This window comes from Rousettus aegyptiacus, unplaced genomic scaffold (genome assembly GCF_014176215.1).
Source record: "Rousettus aegyptiacus isolate mRouAeg1 unplaced genomic scaffold, mRouAeg1.p scaffold_m13_p_10, whole genome shotgun sequence".
Lineage (NCBI taxonomy): Eukaryota > Metazoa > Chordata > Mammalia > Chiroptera > Pteropodidae > Rousettus > Rousettus aegyptiacus.
The window spans coordinates 2,299,852-2,319,611 of NW_023416285.1; the positions used below are offsets into that span (position 1 = coordinate 2,299,852).

At 61.2% G+C, this 19,760-nt stretch overlaps 1 protein-coding gene across 5 annotated transcripts in view; it reads left to right on the plus strand.

The window, feature by feature from the left end:
* Window positions 1-19,760, plus strand: part of AFAP1 (actin filament associated protein 1) — an 86,277-nt gene that overhangs the window by 60,640 nt on the left and 5,877 nt on the right. For 3 of the 5 annotated variants that reach the window (XM_036227462.1, XM_036227463.1, XM_016127121.2), the window contains 8 exons: window positions 1,259-1,470; window positions 2,612-2,757; window positions 7,490-7,607; window positions 10,950-11,216; window positions 12,954-13,068; window positions 16,403-16,567; window positions 18,164-18,354; window positions 19,355-19,516. In XM_036227462.1, coding sequence (XP_036083355.1) covers window positions 1,259-1,470; window positions 2,612-2,757; window positions 7,490-7,607; window positions 10,950-11,216; window positions 12,954-13,068; window positions 16,403-16,567; window positions 18,164-18,354; window positions 19,355-19,516 — 1,376 coding nt within the window. The remainder of the gene's footprint in view (window positions 1-1,258; window positions 1,471-2,611; window positions 2,758-7,489; window positions 7,608-10,949; window positions 11,217-12,953; window positions 13,069-16,402; window positions 16,568-18,163; window positions 18,355-19,354; window positions 19,517-19,760) is intronic. The other 2 variants (XM_036227464.1, XM_036227465.1) reach the window with 2 other exon arrangements.

Genomic DNA, 19,760 nt, shown 5'->3' on the forward strand with positions numbered 1-19,760 from the left:
AGCTTTGCTGTAACGCTCCACCTCCCGAACTTCAGTTCCAAACCCGGCCCACCGGTGGACCGTCTCCCTGTCCGTCCTCCTCCTGCGAGGGTTCTCCGGGCAGCTGCTGTTTGCCGGGACTGAGCTGGTGCGTGGCGGGCGGTGGTGGCCGGGGGGCTGTCCGTCAGGCCGCAGAGGACGGGCCTGAAGCAGCTGGTGGCAGAGGTGGACCGGTAACTGACTCCTCCGCAGGAGGAGGGCAGACGAGGCGCCGAGGGCGTCTGACGGGCAGCCAGGTGAGATGGAGGGACGGTCAGGGACACCGTCTGTGCACAGGCGAGGTTTTGCAAAAGTAACGTTTCCTAAGCAACCAGGTTTGGAAGGACCAGGCAACTCTTTTAAGGAGAGAGCGGCCAGAGCTGAGTGGCGGACGTCTGCCCGAGCTGCGGTTTTCCTTGCGCGATCCTGCCGCCCGCCGGCTCTCTGTCCGCCTGTGTCCGCCGTTCCTTCCGTCTGCGGGGTGTCTCTGTCCCCCCCCCCATCTTGTGCTCTCTCCTGCTGAGCATCCGTTCTGCGCTCAGGGCACTGTGCCGTTTGGATGCTGCCTGAGCCGGGCCGTACGTGGGAAGATGTTTGTTCAGCGGACAGCAGGAGGTCCCGGGCGTGTCCTTTCGTGCCGCAGGACGGAGCGGCCAGTGGGCGCTGAGGGGGCGGGAGGGCAGGTGCAGGGGGCGGGCAGGAGCGGCTGCAGGAGCCAGGCTCGGAGCATCCTGCGGGGGACAGGGTCCTGCAGAGGACAGGGTCGCTCCTCAGCTCCCTCTGGCTTCCGCGTTGCGATTCTAGGAATCATGACAGGCTCTGCGCGGGCACAGGAAGCGTTAAACCACAGTCTGCCGTCCGGTGACTTTTGCCCTAGTCGTGGCCTTCGCGGCTACTCAGAGTGAACCTGAGTCCTTTCCGGGGACTCCGTCCCCTCGGCTGGGTGGAGCCCGCCACCCTGCTGCATTTCCTTCCCGCCGTGAGAAGCCGTTGGCCTCGTGGCCTGCCCCACCGCCCGGCGACCTCCAGGTCGCACGGAGCCCGAACTGTCTGGTGACCGGCCCTCGCCACGCGCTCCGCAGTGCGTGGACGGGGCTTCCAGTGCGCGCCGTCTCGCGGAAGCCCCCGAGCGCGGCGTAGTCAGCCATCGACAGGGACGCGCGTCCCGCGCACGTGACCGGCCCAGCCTCTCCCCGCGGCGCGTTCCCGGGACGCTGAGTCTGGCCCTTGCCGCCCGCAGGCTACCTGAACGTGCTGTCCAACAGCCGCTGGCGTGAGCGCTGGTGCAGGGTCCGGGGCAACAAGCTGGTCCTCCACAAGGACAGGACCGACCTGAAGACCCACATCGCCTCCATCCCGCTCCGAGGCTGCGAGGTGATCCCCGGCCTGGACTCCAGACACCCGCTGACATTCCGGCTGCTCCGCAACGGGCAGGAGGCGGCCGTGCTGGAGGTGGGTGGCCTCGGCGGGAGCGCCTCGGGCGCCGGTGCCCTGCGTCCGGTCGCATCCTTCCTCTCCCCTGCCTGTCCGTTCATCTCCGCTTCTCTGTGCTGGCGCCCCCCTTTCTGAGGGGTTCGCGATCGCAGGTGCCGGGGCCGACTGCGCCCCCGCTGCTGGCCGTGCGGCAGGCGGCTCCACGCAGAGCAGGGCCCCGAGCGCCCCGCGGAGCGTGCATGTCCCACTGCCCCCTGCCGTCCCCCGGGCAGTAGCCGACGCGCACGGCACCCGCCAAAAGCAAAACATCCGGAACGTGTCGCTGCTCCTGTTTATTTGTTCTTCGACAGGCAGTTAACTTGCCCATTTAGTAGCTCGATGTCCCCTAAACTGTGAACACTTCCTTTACACGTTTAGTTAATCAAAGTCGTTTAGATGTTTCATCTACCATCATAAATGTGGTATAATTTATTTTCTAAGTCGCATAACAAGAATGAACCGAAACGTCAAGAGGTATTTCAGATCTGCAAATGAAGCAGGCCAAATTCGGGGCCAGGGAGCGTTTAAGTGTCTTTAAAACGAGCACGCACAAAGCAGCCCCGCGACGGGGAAACGCCGCACCTGTATAAACGGGGCTGACGGAAAAGCGTTTGTCACCATCTCCTCCAGGGAGGCCCCCGGGAGGCAGCGCCGCACGCGGGCCAAGGCCAGCAGCGCAGGCCAGCAAGGCTCCCCAGGCCCGCAGCAGCAGAGGCCTCTTTTTCTGGCCAGGTTTTGTTGCCAAATTAATGAGGCTTTCTGAACAATCCCCTTAGCTGGGAGTTAACGAATCACATTCATTTCTGTGCCTTCCACCGTAGAGGCTGAACCAGAGTGGCTGGTCGGGAGGCATTTTCGGGTCTCGGATTGTATTTCCTCGGCTGTAGTCTTGTGCAGCCTCGCGCGAGGGCAGCGTCGACCCCGTGACCTCGGCAGCGAGGGCACCGCCGCTCCCGTCCCGGCCCCTTCCATGTCTCCTCTGGCCTGTCCCTCTCATCCACGCCCTTCCCATGTCGCCTCCGGTCCGGTTACCTGGTCCCGGTTTGGACACGTTGACGGACACGTTGACGCTTTTACCGTTGGTAAACGAAGTGCACTTTCTTCTGCTTCCCCGCGACAGGCGGCGTCCTCGGAGGACATGGGCAGATGGATCGGTATTCTGCTGGCCGAGACGGGCTCCTCGGCAGACCCCGGGGCACTGCACTATGACTACATAGACGTGGACCTGTCCGCGAGCGTCATCCAGACCGCCAAGCAGGCCTTCTGGTAAGGGCCGTCGCCGCGGGCACGCACCGGCCTGGAACGACTTCGCGTTTCCCCTAATCGCGTCTTACTTTTTATCGAGTCCGTAGCCTCAAGGGGAAGACAACTGAAGACTCGTTTCTCGTTTTCTTACATTAATCTAAACTTTGGTGAAATAGTTGTCATTTTAACCCTCTGTGCTTTCCATCAGAAGAGAGGTTGGCAGACTCTGTAAAAGGTAAGATAGTAGATGACGTTGGCTTTGTGGGCTAAATACTCCCCGTCGAACTACTCAGCTCTGCCGTTGCGGCCACGGACGGATCACAAATGAGGGGGCATGACTGTGTTCTAATAAACCTTTATTTGCAAACACAGGCAGTGGGCCGGATGTGGCCTGTGGGCCGTAGTTTGCTGACCGCCGTGTTAGGGGAACAGTTCTGTGAAGCAGAAATGATTCTACATGTGGTGGTTATAAGGACTGAGTTTCAGAGCCGTCGATCATTTACTTCGAAAATGTTAATTGTGATTTTTTTTAAAAAGCAGAAGACCGTTATATACAAACTCATTCTTTTGAGCCATGGATTTTTTTTTTTTTTTTTTTTAATGTATTGCTGGCAAAGATGATGCCGGCTGCACTTCTCTAAGGGTGGCCTGCAGACTCCGGGGGTGTTCGGGACCCGCGCAGGCAGGCCCTGCTGACGCTGACGCGGAGACGTGGGTTTCCTTCCTCTGCGCCCTGCCGCTCGCCTCCGTGGTGCACCCGCGGTGGGTGCTCCCCACGGCAGCCACGGCCGGGGCCGCGGTCGCCATGTGCGCCACCGCCACACACTCACAGTGGATGCAGATGCTGGATCCATTTACGACGTCCCCGAGGAAGCACGAAAGCGATAGCTTTTTCTGTAGGAGTCATGGAACGAGCGCTCGTTTTATGCTTGGCCGGCGTATTTCGGAGCTAAGTCAGTAAAGAGACCTCTGGCCCACATTCGGGTTCGGGCCACGCATCGTCCCCAGCTAGGGGAAGTGGCCTGGACAGAGCAAAGCAGCCTTGTTCAAAATGGCCAGAAAATCTCCAGGCAGCGAAAGGTTTTCCAGGGTATAAGCTGCCTGGTTTTACCACTCGTCTTCCGTGACAGTCACCACGACGTACATAGTCAAGGACTGGCTGTTCTGTTTTATAGTCATTATTTTTCCGTAATAATGTTCTATCCAATCAGTAAGATGCGGGTAAGTTACGACTCTCCTAGTCATTCATTAACCACAGCACATATGAAATGGCTGTAAAGAAATGTAACATCCATAAATTGGGTTTTACAAAATCTGCGTATCTAGAGTGACAGACAAGAAGAGTTTGTGGTTGTTAACTGGTTACTTGGAAGTTACGAGGTTTTCAGAAGCCTGTCCTAAGTCCACATGTAACTTCAGGTGTAATCAGCAAACTGGTAGCCACATTTAAGACAAACCCTGAGTAAAAATAGTTCCCCTAGAACACACTTGGCTTCTGCTTTCTAGATGAGTGGAATATTAATCTAAACCAAATGTGAGGTCACATTTTTGAGAAAGGAATGTAGATTGCAATATTGAAAAATTGTTTATTAAAAATATGCACGTAATGGGTTTATGACTGCAAGGATCTTTGCTGCCTCGTTAAAATCTTTATGTATAGACGTTGGTTAGCAAAAGCTGATTTTCGTGTTTCAGTTTTCTAGCTAAATATCCTTCTAAAACTTGAGAAGAGGTTTAACAAAGAAACAATGTGCAAAATATGAACTATGGTAGGTTGCCAGTGTAATAAATACTCTAAGAGTAAATTAACTTTTTGCTTTTATGCAGATTGGCAGCCAGTTAATGAATCTGTTCAGGGTCATGAGGGGAAGTGTCTGTGCATTGGCCATGTCTCAGGAAGGACAGGCAGTGATATATTTTAGCAGACTGTAAAAGAAAAAAATAGTAATTTAAATTCCCCCAGGAAAAGTGGCATGTGTCAATAATGGCAGACTGGTAAAACACACTTTCCAGAAGCCTATTTTTAAATGAGGTATATAGATTATATGATACAAAAGAAAGTTCTTAATGTTTCTCCCGAAACTCTCCTCGAGCCGAGCTCGGCCGGAGAGCCGTGCGGAGCTGCGGTCGCGGCGAGGGCGGAAAGCAGCGGGTCGGCGTGGCGGAGGCCGTCGTCTCAAGTCGCCTCGTCTGAACCCCTGGGAGACTGTGCAGACGTGTGTTTCCTTAAAGCGTGGGCGCATCCTGAGGACGTTATGCTCGGCGAAACAAGCCCGGCACAAGGGCGCAAGTCCTGTCCGACCCCACAGACGGGAGGCTCTGGAGGGGGCAGACGCGGAGCCCAGAAAGCGGGGCGGAGGCTGCGAGGCTCTGGGGGGAGGGCGCGTTCCTGTTCGGTGCGGTCAGTTTCCGTTGGGAAGACCCAGTTCTGGAGATGAACGGTGGAAACAGCCGCGAGCCCTGCGAGGGCCCTCGGTGCCACGGCGCCGTGCCCGTAACCGTGGTTATGGTAGCGCGTTGTGCCGCGTGCGTTTTAACCGCAGCATGTGTGTTTCCTGTGAGTGCCTTGTGTGTCGGGTCGGACGAGTGGCGTGCAGTCTCTCACCTCGTCTCTGCCGCTCGGTTGGGCCGGACGCCTTGTTCCAGAAAGAGCAGCAGGCAGAGCCGGGAATCTGGTACCTGGTCGTGGCCCGACTCGCTCCTCCAGGCCCGGGACTTGCTCGGGGCCCAGGCCCCTCTCCGTAAGATGAGGGAGAGGCCACACTGCACGGCGGCGCAGTCCCTTCCAGCGGGGACGCCCTGCATGTCCGCGACCTCTCCGTCTCAGGACCGTGAGTCAGAAGGAGCCTGCTGGTGTCTTCCGTGCAGGTGCGCGTCTGGCCTGTTCCTCGTGGTCCCCGCCCCGCCCTCTGTGCAGAGACGTGAGCTCTAGGCCCGGTGCCGGGGCCTGAGAAACGCGGCAAGCACTGGACAGAAGCTGCCGTGGGGGGCTCGGGCCCCCAGAAGGAGGGCGGTGCGTGCGGAGGCCAGCGCGTGTTCACTGCCACGGCAGAGCCGGGCTGCCCCGTGCGGGGGCGGCGCACGCGGCCGCAGCCTCGCGTCGTTCCCGTGACTGCCCGTCACCGACAAAACACACGCACCGTGCCGCACCCCAGACTCCCCGAAGGAGACATTCAAACCTTCAATACGTGTTGACAAACACACCAAAAACTCCTGTCGTTACGGAGCTCCGGAATGTTTAAACTTTCCTTTTTTCTTGTATTTTTTCCCTGCGTAAACTTTCATGTAATTTAAATATTGAAAGATCACGTACGTTTTTTATTGGAACAAAGCAAGAGTTGTTTCGTACGTTAAAAAGGTACCAGCTCCAGGCCGGGCTGGACCTGCAGCGCCGCCTTTCCCCAGCAGGGGGCAGTAGCCGGAAGCCTTTGTGCCGAGCGCCAAGCCCGGACTGATCCCTAAAACCCGTCTGCTCCCGCTCTCTTCCCCGGCTGGTCGGCCGGCTCGTCGCAGAGGCGGCTTTTGTTTCCCGTGCTGGCCTCCCTTGTTTTCACCTCCTCTTTTTTTATCCATCTCGTTACCGTAGAAATGTAAGATCCTAGAAAGAAAGAAAAATTGAAAAAAAAAAAGTGTTTTGAATTTCCACGTTGCTTTAGTTCACCCATTGGGAGAACGTGCCGTCTCGGTGATTCCTTCCCTGGGCAGTCAGTCTCTTACTTAAAACCAGGGTGACTTCGTGAGTACAGCGCTCAGGCATTCCCTGCCCAGCCGTGTTTGTCGGGCGCCTTCTGTGTGCCCCCCACTGTCCCGGACACAGGTCTGGGGACGAGCAGGACTGACCCGGGCCTGTCCCCCGCAGCTGAGCCTCTGGCAGGCACAGACAGACGGTGGCTGCGCAGCCGTGTGCGTGGTGGTCGGGAGCAGGAAGGGTTGCGGCACGGGCAGCACCGTGGAGGCAGGAGGGGCGCTCAGGGCGGGCCTCTGGATGAAGTCACGGCCCCCGAGGCAGAAGGACGTGAAGGGCCCTGGGGAGGCGGTGCCAGGCGGTGGGGCGAGGCCCGGCGGCAGGGGGCCCTGGTGACAGAGCCCCAGGGGAGGCCGAGCTGGCCTCTGGGTGTGGGCCAGGCCGCGTCAGGAGCCACCGGAGGCTCTGAGCAGGGCCGACGTGGCCTGCCCGCCTGCTGGAAGGTCGCGCTGGCCGCTCTCTGGGCTCTCAGACGCTCACGGGTGGAGGGCCGCGGGGAGGTGACGCTAAGCCAAGCCTGAGAACTTGGGAAACGCTGTTGAACGAACCTCTGAAGAGCTCAGGGGTCCGTGAACTTTCCTGAAAAAGGCCGCACAGTAAATGTTTCAGTTTCGAAGGCCGCGTGGTCTCTGACTTTGAGGACAGGTCCGTGAAAGGCGTGTAAAGACCTGGGAAGCTGCCCAGGCAGTACGTCAACGCAGGGGCAAGGCCGCGGGCAGGAGCAGCCCCGCCGCGGACGGCCGGTCAGCCTGGTGGTTCCTCATCCAGTTCCGGTCAGCACCGGGCAGTGTGCTCTGTTCCCAGCATGCACTGCCAGCGGCCCCTGTCACACTCCGGCAGGGCCGCGGTGTCCTGTGCTGTAGGTGAGGCGTGCGACCTGACCGCTCCGGCACTTGCAGGCGGCGATGCTGCTCCTCGCCTCCCGGGGCCTGTGCCGGAGCCCGGGCAGGGCTCGCCCCGCAGGGCTCGCAGTCCGCTGGAGTGTCTAACCCGTGTCCTGTCTTTCAGCTTCATGAACAGGCGAGTCGCATCTGCGAACCCCTACCTAGGGGCGACCTCCAACGGCTACGCACACCCCAGTGGGATGGCGCTGCACTATGACCACGTCCCCTGCATCAACGGCTCGGTGAGTGTGCCGTGCTCGCAGGGAGCGGCGGCCGGGGGTGGCTGGGCGTTTCTGTGTCTGGTGGCCCCGGTTTCAGTCCAGATGCGAGGGCAAGAGGAGGTCTCCATCCCGCCTCTCCTGCCCTCGTTTTTGACAGGCTGGTCATCTGAATCTGACTCGACGCCGGCAGACGGTGTGTCGTTCAATGTCAGTGCCGTTGCTTAAAGATTGTGGCACTCCTAAATGCCGACGGAGGGGTAACGCGTTAGAGTCTGTCACGTGATCAAAGCGTGGCACGGCACGAGCTGTCCGTGAACCGCTTTGCCCGGCGTGACAAAAACGCTGGCCAGTCACCATCAGAAAGCAGATGCTGCCAGCGAGCGTGGCCTCGGAGGCCTGGGACCCCGGCCGCCGTCCAGCGCTGGGCACGTGGCGCCTAGAAGGAGCGCAGCTTTTTGTGCAGAAACTGGCACCCGGGGTCTGCTCGGCCTCAAGAGTCTCTTAATTTGTTCTCAGGGTTTATGTATAGTTAGCAGAATTCCTGATCATTCGCTTTACGGTGCCTCCGCGCGGTTCAGGCAGCGGTCATTTGGGGAGCCCCTTCTCTCGCCGGGCACGGGCCCATCTTCTGGGGTCTCAAAGGCGAGGGGTCAGGTGGAGCCAGGAGCCCGCTGCCGTCCTAGGGGCAGCGAGGGGGTTGCGGGCCCCCAGAGGGCGGGAACACAGGCCGACAGACGGGCTGTGTGCCGGGGGCGCCCGCCTGGGGGGCAGCGTGTCCAGGGCCCCTCGGCTCTCCAAGGGCTGTCTCTGCGTCACAGAGAGCCCCCCCGCCCCCTCCTGCCCTCCTCTCTTGCCCCCCCACCCTCTCACTCCCCCCTCGTTTTCCGAGGGTTTCCCGGTGCTTGGACTCCGTGCCAGGGGCTGGGAACGAAGTGGGCGAGACGCTGCCTCCGTCCTTACAGGGCCCCGGGGTGGGGGGGGGGAGGACAGGCCGCGGAGGAAGAGCGGGCCGGGAGCCGGGCCCGGCGGGCACGGGCGTGGGTGCAGGTCAAAGGACACGGGGTTCCGTGACGCTGCGAACTCCCCGCCTGGCTGCCAAGCCCATCAGGTGGAGTCCTGCCCGAGTTTGCAGTGGCCAGGGGTGGGCTGGGGGCGTGTCCTGCCCCTCAGTGAGAAAACGTTAGGTCCCCCTGGCCCCCACGCCCACCTGCACCTTCACCACGGGCTCCCCAGGGTCCAGGCCTCCCGGGCGCTCTCTGTGACAGCTCTGCACCGCCGTGGAGGGGCTCGTGCGAGCCCACGCCCTTGGGAAAGCCCGGCCGTGACCCTTTCAGGAGCAGCTTCCGGGCCCATCTCTGTGCCTCGGCCTCGTCACTGCGCTGTCCGCGGGGCGGGCCGGGCTCTCCCGACCGGCTCCGTGCAGCCGCCGCCCCTCCCGACCCCGCGGCCTTGGCCCTGTATCGGCCCAGCGCCCCGCTCTTCAGAGGACGGTGCGCCTCTCCGAGCCCTGGACCCCATGGGAGTGTTTCGGAGCGTTCCCCCCGGACCTGCCTCTGAAGCCCAGCAAAGGCCCTGTCACTGCCCCCTTCCCTGGAGGGGTTTCCCCACGTTCTGCGCCTGGCGCGGGGGAGCCGAAGGTTCCGGGGTCCGCCAGCCCACGCCAAGGCTCCCTCGTTCCCGTGCCGACGCATCCTGATTGTCCTACGGGTTCAGGGTGTGCCCAGGGGGAGCTGAGTCTGTTTGGGGAGATAAAGTGTGCAGTCCCCAAAGGTTAGCATTGAGGGTTTGCACCCGGCGAGTTTCCCGCTGGGCGGGCCCCGTGCGTGCTGGGACAAGGTCCTGCCGCGGCTGGCGCAGGCCCCGGCTGGCCTCCGTCACACCTCTTCCCCGCACGCCGGCTCTTTTCTGTCTCGCAGAGTTCGGACTTTTGTCCCTAAACCTGACATTTCAGCAGCGTTTCTTCTTCAAGAACTCTTACCCATTTGTTGCTCCCCCCGAGGCTGACAGCACGGTGACTGTGCCTCTCAAAATCACGTGCAAGCACACACAGTTTTAATCTGGAAACTTCTGGGTGGTTTCACAGTCTTCCACGTGACCCGAGCCCGTGGTATTTTAGGAAAATGACAGTCTAGACCGATTTAATAACCCTGGACAGATACGTGCTCAGTCGTCATCTCGAACTTCTCACGTCCAAGTGTGTCTGCGTGTCCCATTATTTTTAGATTGTAGATGGGTCCCCAGCATCACAAAAATAGACACCGAAGTGATCGCAAAGGGGTGGAACACGCCCACTGTGAAATCTTAAACCTTTTCTATATTTAAAGCAAAAGGCTGTAATTACAGTCTGGCAGGAAGAAGCTCTGCAGGAGGGGTTTAAAAATAGGGCGAAGGGAGCACACTGTGTGAATTGATGTTTCTCTGTTTTCGTGAGTGCGAAGCGACTCGCAGAGACCTCTAGAGCGTGAGAAGGCCTGGCCGTGGCGCTGGTTCCGGGTTTCCACGTCCACGCCCGTGTCTGCGCTCTGACCTGGCCGCCGCTTCGGCCCGTCGTGAAAGGCGTCCCGCCAAAATCGTGCCTTGAAGCCGCCGTGCTTAGAGACACCCCGTTTTCCACCACAGTTCGGCTTCTTTCTTTCACAGACCACGTTTTGGTTACGGCCCTTTCATAGCTGTGTCAGTGTGGGACACGGAACGGGCTGGCGGTCCTCCCGGAGGCCCCGTCACCGACGCACACGGGCCCGGAAGAGCCAGCCGTGGTCCGGGGGCGCAGGCGGCGCTGCGTGCAGTTAGGGGCTTGGCCTTCCACCCCGCACCCCTGTCGCAGTCGCCCCCTGCTTCATGGGGGCCCCCTGAGATTCACAGGAGTCGGTGTTTGTGGAGCATTGGAGCGGTTGTTGAGATCACGGCGATTGCTGGAAAGTGGCATCCAGGCCTACGTGCTCGGCAGACCCGCGCCCCGGCCCCCAGGGGCGCCGGCCAGCGTCCCCCCCTTCCCCCTCCCTCCACCCCCTCCCCTCACCCCCGCGCGGCTCTGCTTGGGGTCGGGAGCACTTCGGAAGTCTGGTTTTGGAAAGAGAGATGTCAAGTCAGTTACTCTTCCTGCTTTAAAAAACAGAACAAAACCTCCATAAGCAGGTGACTCTGGGAATGAATGACCCAAGGGAAAAAGGAGCCTTTCCGGAAGTCCCCCGCCCAGAAAGGTTCCCTCGAGGCAGCCTGCCGCCAGCCTTGTGCATGCGCCTTGTACCGGGGACGGCCGGGGGGTGCGTGTGTGCTCGGGGGGCGTGCTCACGACGTCTCAGTGTGCTGAAATCTGTGCTTTCTGCGGCCGAGGCACTAACGATGAAGCTGTGTGTGTTGCAGTGGGGACCGGAGGACGGCCCGCCCTCTTCCTGCAGCGGAGGCCTGGGAGAAGAGGTGCTTTATGATAACGCGGTCCTGTACGATAACTTGCCGCCGCCGGAAATCTTTGCACGCTGCCCGCCGGCCGACAGGAGGGCTCCCAGGCTGTCTGCTGACAAACTGTCCTGTAACCATTACAAACACCCCGCCTCCTGTGCTCCGCCTTCCGCTCAGTCTGTCACTAACACCTCTTCTGTGGGGAGGGCGTCTCTCGGGCTCGGCTCCCAGGTACAGCATTGCATTCTGTCGTATTCCAGAACGTTCTTTGAGTCACGGTCCTCCTGCCGAGTTTTGCAATGATACCAACTTGTAGTAAGCGAGACTCATCAAGGGTAAAGCATAATTTTTTTTCCCCAGCTAGAATGTAATTTGCAAATGCAATCAACGTTTGGCCGCCCGGGAACTGATTAAACATTCTTAGCTGGTTCATGGCTTAAGCACCGTATTTCTTTACCTACATCTGGCTCTTCCGGTTCTCGGAAAATTCCCCAGTGAATTTTGTGACTTACGTCAACTAAACGCACAGGCTCTTCAAAGGGCAGGGGCGGTCATACTTTTCGGAAGATTCTTGGGCTGCAGGTTTTCTCATGTCCCCGTCACGTGGCAGTGAGGCATGGCGGGCCCCGTGTAGGAGTCGCTTGACCTGTAAATACCGAGGAGAGCGGTTCAGAGCACTATGGTCCCTTTCCATAGTGAGTACAAAAACGTGCTCCCTCAAACCAGGTGGTCATAGAGAGTGCGGACGGTCACTGACTGGTAACTCGCTCTGACACGGAACTGTTGTTGCTCATCCCACACCTCGTATTTAAGCAAATTGGAACATTTCAGCGTAAATACTAATTTTGTGTTTTCCTGCGTTTTCATCCTAAGAATTTTTTATACTTTGCCTAAAGATCTGTGCCCACCAGATCTGGGCACAAAAAGCAGATGGGCACGTTATAGATTATCTTTTCCCTCAGTTTTTGGAGTAATCTTTAAAACATGATGACTGCCGAGGAAGACCCTAGCGGCCCTTCCCAAACGACTGGTTCAGGCAGAATCACATGGAAAGTTTGTTTGTTTTTGATTTTTAACCACGGTTAATTGCGCAGATCCCTGGAAAGTCTCTTGGGTGAGTCTGAGGGGCCCAGATGCATGTGTCAGACATGGGAGCCATCAGCCTCCAGTTGTTTTTTTTTTAAATCCTCAAGTCGAACGTTGGTAGGTCATTAACGAGGCAAACAGAGGCTCAGAGAGTGTGGGTGACTCGCCCCGCAGCCCTGAGCGGTGGAGCCAGCGCTGGCAGCCAGCACCCGTCCGCGCGGGCTGGGGGCGGCGGGTCAGCCTGTGCGTCCAGCCTAGGCACCCGCGCGTCCCTTAAGCAAGACGCGGCGGCGGCCTCCGCCTGCAGCAGTCCGAGGAGTGGGGATGCGACTGAGTCTTTCAAAAACCTGTGGTCGGGCAAAACTGAGCTGACCCCGTTCCTGTGGCGGGTAGCTCCTGCTGCCTTCCTCAGACCCTGGCAGCGAAGCTGAAGTTAGTTCCATCCCACTACGACGTCAGCACGAACGCGCTGACAGCAGAAGGAGGCGGCGCAGGCACGCTGCCCCCCCCGCCCCCCGCAGGGCACCCCGCCGGGAGAAACGCTGTTTCTCTTCGGACGCGCAGACTCCCCGTCCCGCGTCTCGGCCCAGTGCGCGGGTCCGCCAGCGCCCGTGCCAGCCTCTCGACAGCGGCGACGCCCCCCCAGTCGAACGCGCCCCTCTTCCCGCGGTGCATCCCGGGTCCCCCAGGCTGGAGCCTCTCAGGCAGACCGGGGGCCTCACGGCAGCCCGGCGCTGGGAACCGGTCAGTTTTCTGCTATCCTCACGTGTGCCTTACGCCAGATGCTACTTAAAGGGTCAGAGACTGAAACAGTTAACTGGAAAAAGAGAAGGGTTTTGGATCGTTTGTTTTTAATTTTTTCTCCTATGTTTGTTTCAACAGTTGAAGGGTAAAAAGCCCCCAGTAGCGTCCAATGGGGTCGCAGGAAAAGGGAAGCCCCTGAGCAGTCAGCCAAAGAAAGCCGACTCGGCCGCCAGCGTGACACGTGCACCTTCAAGTAAGTCTGTCACTCGGCGTGTCGAGTTCTGGCCGTGGGTGTGGTTTGCAGAGCTGGGCTGTCTGAGGCATCTCATCTCCCCGCTCAGGTAGAGGGGGCCAGGTCGGGGCCAGCAGGGGGGAGCCGTGGCCGGTCACCCTTCCTCGTTTGCTGCGTGGAAGAACGGCGACGGTGTTTCCCCCAGCGTGGGCGGCTGTCGTGTGTGAAGGGAAACAGCCCGATCGTCGCTGTGGTGCTGGATGAGCGTGCTCGGTGTGAGGCGGCGGGAGGCGCAGGAGGCCGTGTGGCTGCGGGGGCTCTGGGCTTTGGGTTCGGGGACCTCGGTGTGTGTCCCCGGTGTGTTGGTGACTGACTTAGCGACTTCAGTCACGTCGCGTAACCAGTCTAAACTCGGCTCCTGTGTGTTAGATGTGGCTGTGGTGGTTTCTGTGATGAACGATTCAGGTAACAGCGGGCCTCAGAGCACTGGAGAACACGAGGGTTTCTGAGGAGCGTGTCCCGCAGAGCCTTATAGTCTGCAGCGAGCTGCTGTCCCCATCCTCCTGCCTCTGAGGGGGGGGCACTGTCGTCTGCCCCGTTGTACACACGTGGAGATGATCGCTGAGCCATTCAGGGGCTCCCCCGGGGCTCACTGCCGGTGACTAACGGAACCAGAGGGAGGCCCAGGCCTTCCGACTGCAGAGCCGGCAGGGGACAGCCGAGCGCTGGAGCAGCGAGGCCTAAAGCGGGGCTCAGCCCGCCCGAGCCTGGCCTCTCCCTCGTCCCCGCGTGGACAGACCTGGGCGCCGCTATGATCAGGTGTGTCCCCGTCTCTTCAGCTCTGGTGACGCGGGCGCCTCGTCGCTCAGCAGCCTCGTGACACGTGTTCGTCCGAGGCGCTCTGCTTGTTGCCAGGCCGTGAAGACGGGACAGGACGGTCACCGCCGAGGCGCGTCGGCCTGGCAGGGAGGGCCCTCCCAGGGGTGAGGGCCGGCCGGGAGGTGCCCGGGACAGGCCTGTGTGAGTTAGACACCCGCGGCGAGTGTGACGGCCACCGGGAGTCGCGTCCAGACGCCGAGCCTGGCTCCGTGCAGCTGGCCGAGCGGTCTGCGTGGGCGTGAAGCGAGGCCCGCTCCAGCCAGCGCCCTACACACTTCCCAGGTGACCTCCGTGTGCCCTGCGATTTAATTTCTCGGTTGGAGGCACGGGGCAGGGAGGCTGGCCTCGTCCTTGGCGGGACACGTGGACCAGCCGCGGAGCCGCTCAGCAGTCTGGGCCGCTTCTGCCCCGAGGGGCGCGTGTGCCTCCTCACCTCCGCTGCTGTCAGCAGACGGGCCTTCGGGCGTATGGCGGACAGCCCGGCCGAGTCCTCGTCTTCGTGATTGGTTTCACGTGATTGACTTCCCGTGGCCTTGTCTTTCTGGCGAATCCTGTTTCCCTGTGCAGTCGGCTGTGTGCTATTCACTTGACGTGTTAGTGTCCTTGGGGGCGGGGACAGCAGGGCTTTGTCCAGCAGGACCCGAACCACGTGGCCTTCTCTCTCGGTACCTGGGCCAGTTTTGTTTCCTAGATGAGGTATTCCTCTGTTTTTATGAGACTTTCTGGAGGGGATTTTTATTAACTGTGGTGACATCTAATGGTGACAAAAAAAAATAATTGCATTCTGTGTTTTTGCTGAATTCAGCCAGTGGCATCGCAGGCCGGACGGGGTGTATTGCATGGGGCCCAAACGACAGGGAGATGTATGGCTCGTTGCTTACGGGTCTGTCGGGGACGCGTCTTGGTTTGGAGATGAGCAACTGGAGTTCGGGCTTCTTTGCTCCGTTCGCCCACCGCGTCCTGACCGCGAGCCGCGCGTGACAGCGTTTGTTTCCGTGGCCGGCTCGGCCGTGTCCTGCCGTGGTCCTCTCGTGTCTTGTGCGTGTGTTGTGCCCCGGTGAGGGGACCGTCGTGTGGCTCGTCCCTGCCTCCAGCGGCGCAGCGTTTCATTATGACCGCTGTGGTTTGTGCTGCAAGAACTGATAGATCGGGCACTTAGAGAGACGCGATAAATGGTCACCGCTGCCTCAAGTGGACAGCCCTGGGGACTGCGTGATCACTGGCTATGATTAGAACTTCCAGGGAGCGCGCCCGCGTCCCAGGCCTCACGAGGTTTCCTGAGATGGGTTTTCGATACATGTATCGAATTTTTTAAAACCCCCACGAGGTGGGCCGTACCGTGTCTGCCTCCGAGCAGGGGGAGGAACGGGGAGGAACGGCTTGCCCAGCGTCATGGCCGCCTCTCCGCTCCGCTGCCCGCCACGTCCCCTCCGCGGTCGTCCAGCCCAGCAGAGGAGGCGGACGTGCCGATGCACAGTGGGCGGGGGAGCTCGGGCTGGCCGGCGTGTGCATGCCCGAGTCCTGTGAGCAGCAGGCAGGTCGGCGCTCAGGGGCCGGAGGCCGTGGGGCCGTGAGGCCTCGACAGCGGGGTCCCGGCCCGTCTCGTGGGCCGCTCCATCTCCTCCTCTCTTTGCTGTATTTTTCCAAGGCGGTTTTTTCTAAATTAAAACTGTCAAAGGCCAGCGGAATTATAGTGAAAGAACATGGGGTCAGGATCCAAATGCCAGACAAACTAGTGCCGCGGCCTTGGTCACATCCTACGTTTTCTGTGAGACGGGTTCCCTCTTCATCCACTGCCTCGCTCAAGCACGCCCTCATTCATTCATTCACTCCCTCATTCATTCATTCACTCTCATTCACCCAGTCATTTTATTTAACGAGTACTTTTTCAGGGCCCATTTTGTGTTTGTCCTCAGCGCTTTACAAATATTAACTTAATCCTCTTAACCGCCCTCTGTATCATCCCCGTTTCTCAGAGGAGGAGACTGAAGCCCCGAGGGTTAAGCCCCTTGTTCAGGGTCATGCAGCTGCGGGTGGCGAGCTGGGATCCGCACCCCGACCTCAGGCCCCCGCCGGCGCGGGCCGCCTCTCCGCCACCCCCTGAGCGCGTTCGTCCACCAGCCGGCACCTGTCGCACGCTCGGGCCGTGCGGGGCGCCCCGGGGCGCGGCGGGAGGGTCAACGCAGCGCGTCCGGGGACCGCAGAGCCCTGCGCAGCCGCAGAGGCGACTTCCGGCGGTCGGCGCCCCCCGAGGGCGCGCAGCGCGCGGGTGTCCGTGGAGGTCGCGGGCCTGCGCGGGAAGGGGAGTTAGTCACCTCGTGTTCCGTTTCCGTTCTCAGCGTTCGTGTTGCAGAACGTTGCGTCACGTGACCACCGCGCGCGGTTCAGAGCGGGCGCGGCGCGTGCGTCGGCAGGAGGCGCGCGCCAGCCGCGTGGCGAACCCCGACTTCCCACCGCTGCTCTTCCTCTTTCCCAGACGCCGAGCAGTACAAGTACGGCAAGAACCGGGTCGAGGCCGACGCCAAGCGGCTGCAGAGCAAGGAGGACGAGCTGCTGCGGAGGAAGGAGGCCCTGCGCGGCGCGCTGGCCCAGCTCCGGAAGGCGAGGCGGGACCTGCGGGCCGCCATCGAGGCGAGCGCGGGTACGCTGGGCGCCCCCGACCCCCCACTGTGGCCGCGACCCCCGGGCGCCCCCCACCCCCCACCCCAGCCCGCGCGGCCGCGACCCCCGACCCCCCACCGCGGCCGTGACCCCCGGGGCCCTCGCCGGCCGCGACCCCCGGGCCCCTCGCCGGCCGCGACCCCCCGGGCCCTCGCCGCGCCCGCCTGCGTCATTGCGAGCGGTGCCCGGGGCCTGGGTGCTCTGCCGGGGAGTGCTGGGCGGGCGGGATCGGAACACGCGGGGACGGGCGCAGGAGCTGTCCCGCCTCCGGTGCTGACGGCAGCGCATGGGCCCTGTCGCCCGAGGGCTCCGGGGTCCCAAGCCACTGCGCACGCCCAGCAGTTGGGTTTGTCAGCGGGAAGGCAGTGCACAGGGCAGGTAACGCTCGGAAGCCCACTCGAGGCCTCTGGGCGGGCAGAAGGAGCCCGCCCGCTGAGAAGGGACTGCCGCGAGCAAGGCAGTGCCTGGGCTCTTGATCGGGGGAAGAGGCCGGGTTGGTGGCAGCGATGCCCAGAGAGGAGCGGAGCACAGTGGCAGTCGTCGGGGAAACCAGGGCAGGACCAGAGGTGTCTGCATCAGGCGGGAGCCGGGCGTGTGGCGTCTGGCTCCAGGGAGGCACAAGCGCCTAGACGCACACGCCGTAGACACGTGTGCCTCGCCCAGGACTGGCTCTCGTCCCGGGCAGGGCCGGCCTTGGGTGGAAGGGGGCACAAGGCCGGGAGCGGGGACGGTCCTGCGGGGCGGCCGGCCGCTTTCGGGTGGCTCGCCTTGCAGGGAGGGCCAGGCGCACGTGCGCCCAGAGCTCTGATTTTGTGCCTCAGTGGTTTTCATGCAAGGAGGTGCTTTTGGCATTTAAAGAGCGGGAGGCAGGTGTTGGCCGCGCAGACGAGCAGCAGCTGGTGGGGGGAGGCAGGGTGTGTGGGTGTGAGGCCACCTGGGACGGGCGACGCAAGGTCAGAGAACCGCGTGAGGGCAGGGGGCGAGGACGCAGGAAGAGGACTAGGCCGGGGCCACACGCACCAGTCGGCCGGCCCCCCGGACTCCCGTTTGTCATCTGTCTAGTGGGTGCGTGACGCGCCTTCTTGCGCTGCTGTAACCCGTTTTAAGTAAAATGATGAAGCACATGCGCCTTCAGCAAACACGTGGCACTTTCTGGGGAGGCGCAAGCTGTGTTATAGTGTGACCCCAGGGGCACATAAGGTGACCAAGTGACTGGTAGGAGAGTTAGAACAGAGAAACATCAGCCCTTCAAGCCAGCGGCCCCTTGGGAAGCCCTACACTTCAATTCCACATGTCTAAATGAGTGTGTCAAGGCCCAGGCCTGCGGGCACCTGTGAGCATCCAGGTCTCCTGCTTCCTGGTCCACCTTCTTCCAGCCACAGAAAAGGCAGGTGGTGAGGGAAGGACTTTGTTCCTTTAAAGGACGGTTGCATGTGAGTTTTGTACAAAGGACTCAAGTCAGAGGAGCTCACCCCCAAAAATCTCGCCGAGCCCCTAGCGGGCGCGCTGGCTCTGTCCCCTGCCGCGGTGTCCCTCCGCCTGCCGTCGGCCCAGCAGCCTCTCCCTGGGCTTTCAGGCAGGAAGACCCAGCCGATCCTGGAGGAGAAGCTGAGGGCGCTGGAGGAGGAGTGTAAGCAGAAGGAGACGGAGCGCGTCAACCTGGAGCTGGAGCTGACGGAGGTCAAGGAGAGCCTGCGGAAAGCCCTGGCCGGCGGGATCACCCTGGGGCTGGCCATCGAGCCCCGGTCGGGGACCTCGAGTCCGCAGGTAGTGTCTGCCGGTGCCCCTGAGCCGCTGCGCGGTCACGGGCGTCCAGAGGGCCTGCCGTTTCACTTTCTAGAGTAGCCGCTCGTGATCTCCAGCGTCAGCATGGCCAATGCGCAACGTGCGTCCGCTCCGAACACGTCCGCGACTGTGTGGGAAGGTCCCCGGCGCCGCGCGTTCCCACCCTTTCTCTGCACTCTCTAGAAGGGGGCGGAAGCCCCGAGTCTGCCTCTTCCCCTTTGCGTTATCCTCTTGTAGTAGGCGCGGTTCTTTTCGTCTCTCTTGAATCCTGTCCCAATTTGTTGCCTGTGCACAAGGTAGAAACTTAAATCAGCGTAGCAGATTTGCTACAGCATCTAGCGTGTCCTGTGAATTATGTCAGGCGTTGGGGGAACGAAACGAGTGGACCGCGGTCTGTGTCCTCTTCGAATCGAACAGGACAAACGGAGTCGTTTGTCCAACGAGCATTACCACCCCGGCGATCACGATCAGCTTGCTAAGGCGCGTTTCACGCGGCCGCCCGTGAGTCAGGCGGGGGCTGGAGGTGCCCGCGAACAGACAGCTCACACGGGCCAGGCCTGACCTCAGCCCCACCCCGCTCAGCTGAGGCCCCATGCCGTTGTCCCTGCACCCCCAGGCCCCTCCTTTGTCAGCATCCTGAGTGCTCACTCCTCCTCCTTTCCAAACTGCTGGGGTGGACCCCAGGGCCATGCAGGAGGCCGCGCCGGAGGCCGTGTCATGCGGCTGGGGACGCGGCCTGCAGCCTCCGCTCCCATCTCGCGGCCGTGCGCAGCCTCACTCAGTCTTTCTGCCGGTGAGACAGGCATTTCAAAGGCGCTCTTAGAACTGGCCCGGACCACAAGTGTGTGGTGTTCTCACTGTCGTTGTCGTTATTTTTGCCTCTTTCCAAAACTCACTGTTTTCTTTAAAATAAACCATTCCCTGCTGGAAAATGGTGCCCGCCTGGGAGGTGCACCTCACACAGTCCCCTCTCCGCTAACAGTCCCCGGTTTTCAAGCATCGGACCCTGGAGAACTCGCCCATGTCCAGCTGTGAGACCAGCGACGCCGAGGGCCCCGTGCCCGTGAACAGCGCGGCCGTGCTGAAGAAGAGCCAGCCGGCCGGCAGCTCCCCCTGCCGGGGGCACGTGCTCCGGAAGGCCAAGGTCAGTGGGCCCCACCCTCGTGCTGCAGGGCGCGTGAGCGCTGCCGGACGCGGGCGCCCCGGCTTCGGGTGTCTCCCCGCTCCGGGTCGCAGGCTCTGAGGGACCGTCTCTGGAAGCTCTCCGGGGCCCCCGCAGCCAGGCCGCCTCCGGGATCCTCTGCGGAGGCCGAAGGGACCAGAGCCTGGCACGTTTACCCATGCCGGGAAGGCCAGCAGCTCCTGCTCTGTCTCCGCTGCAGGGGGGC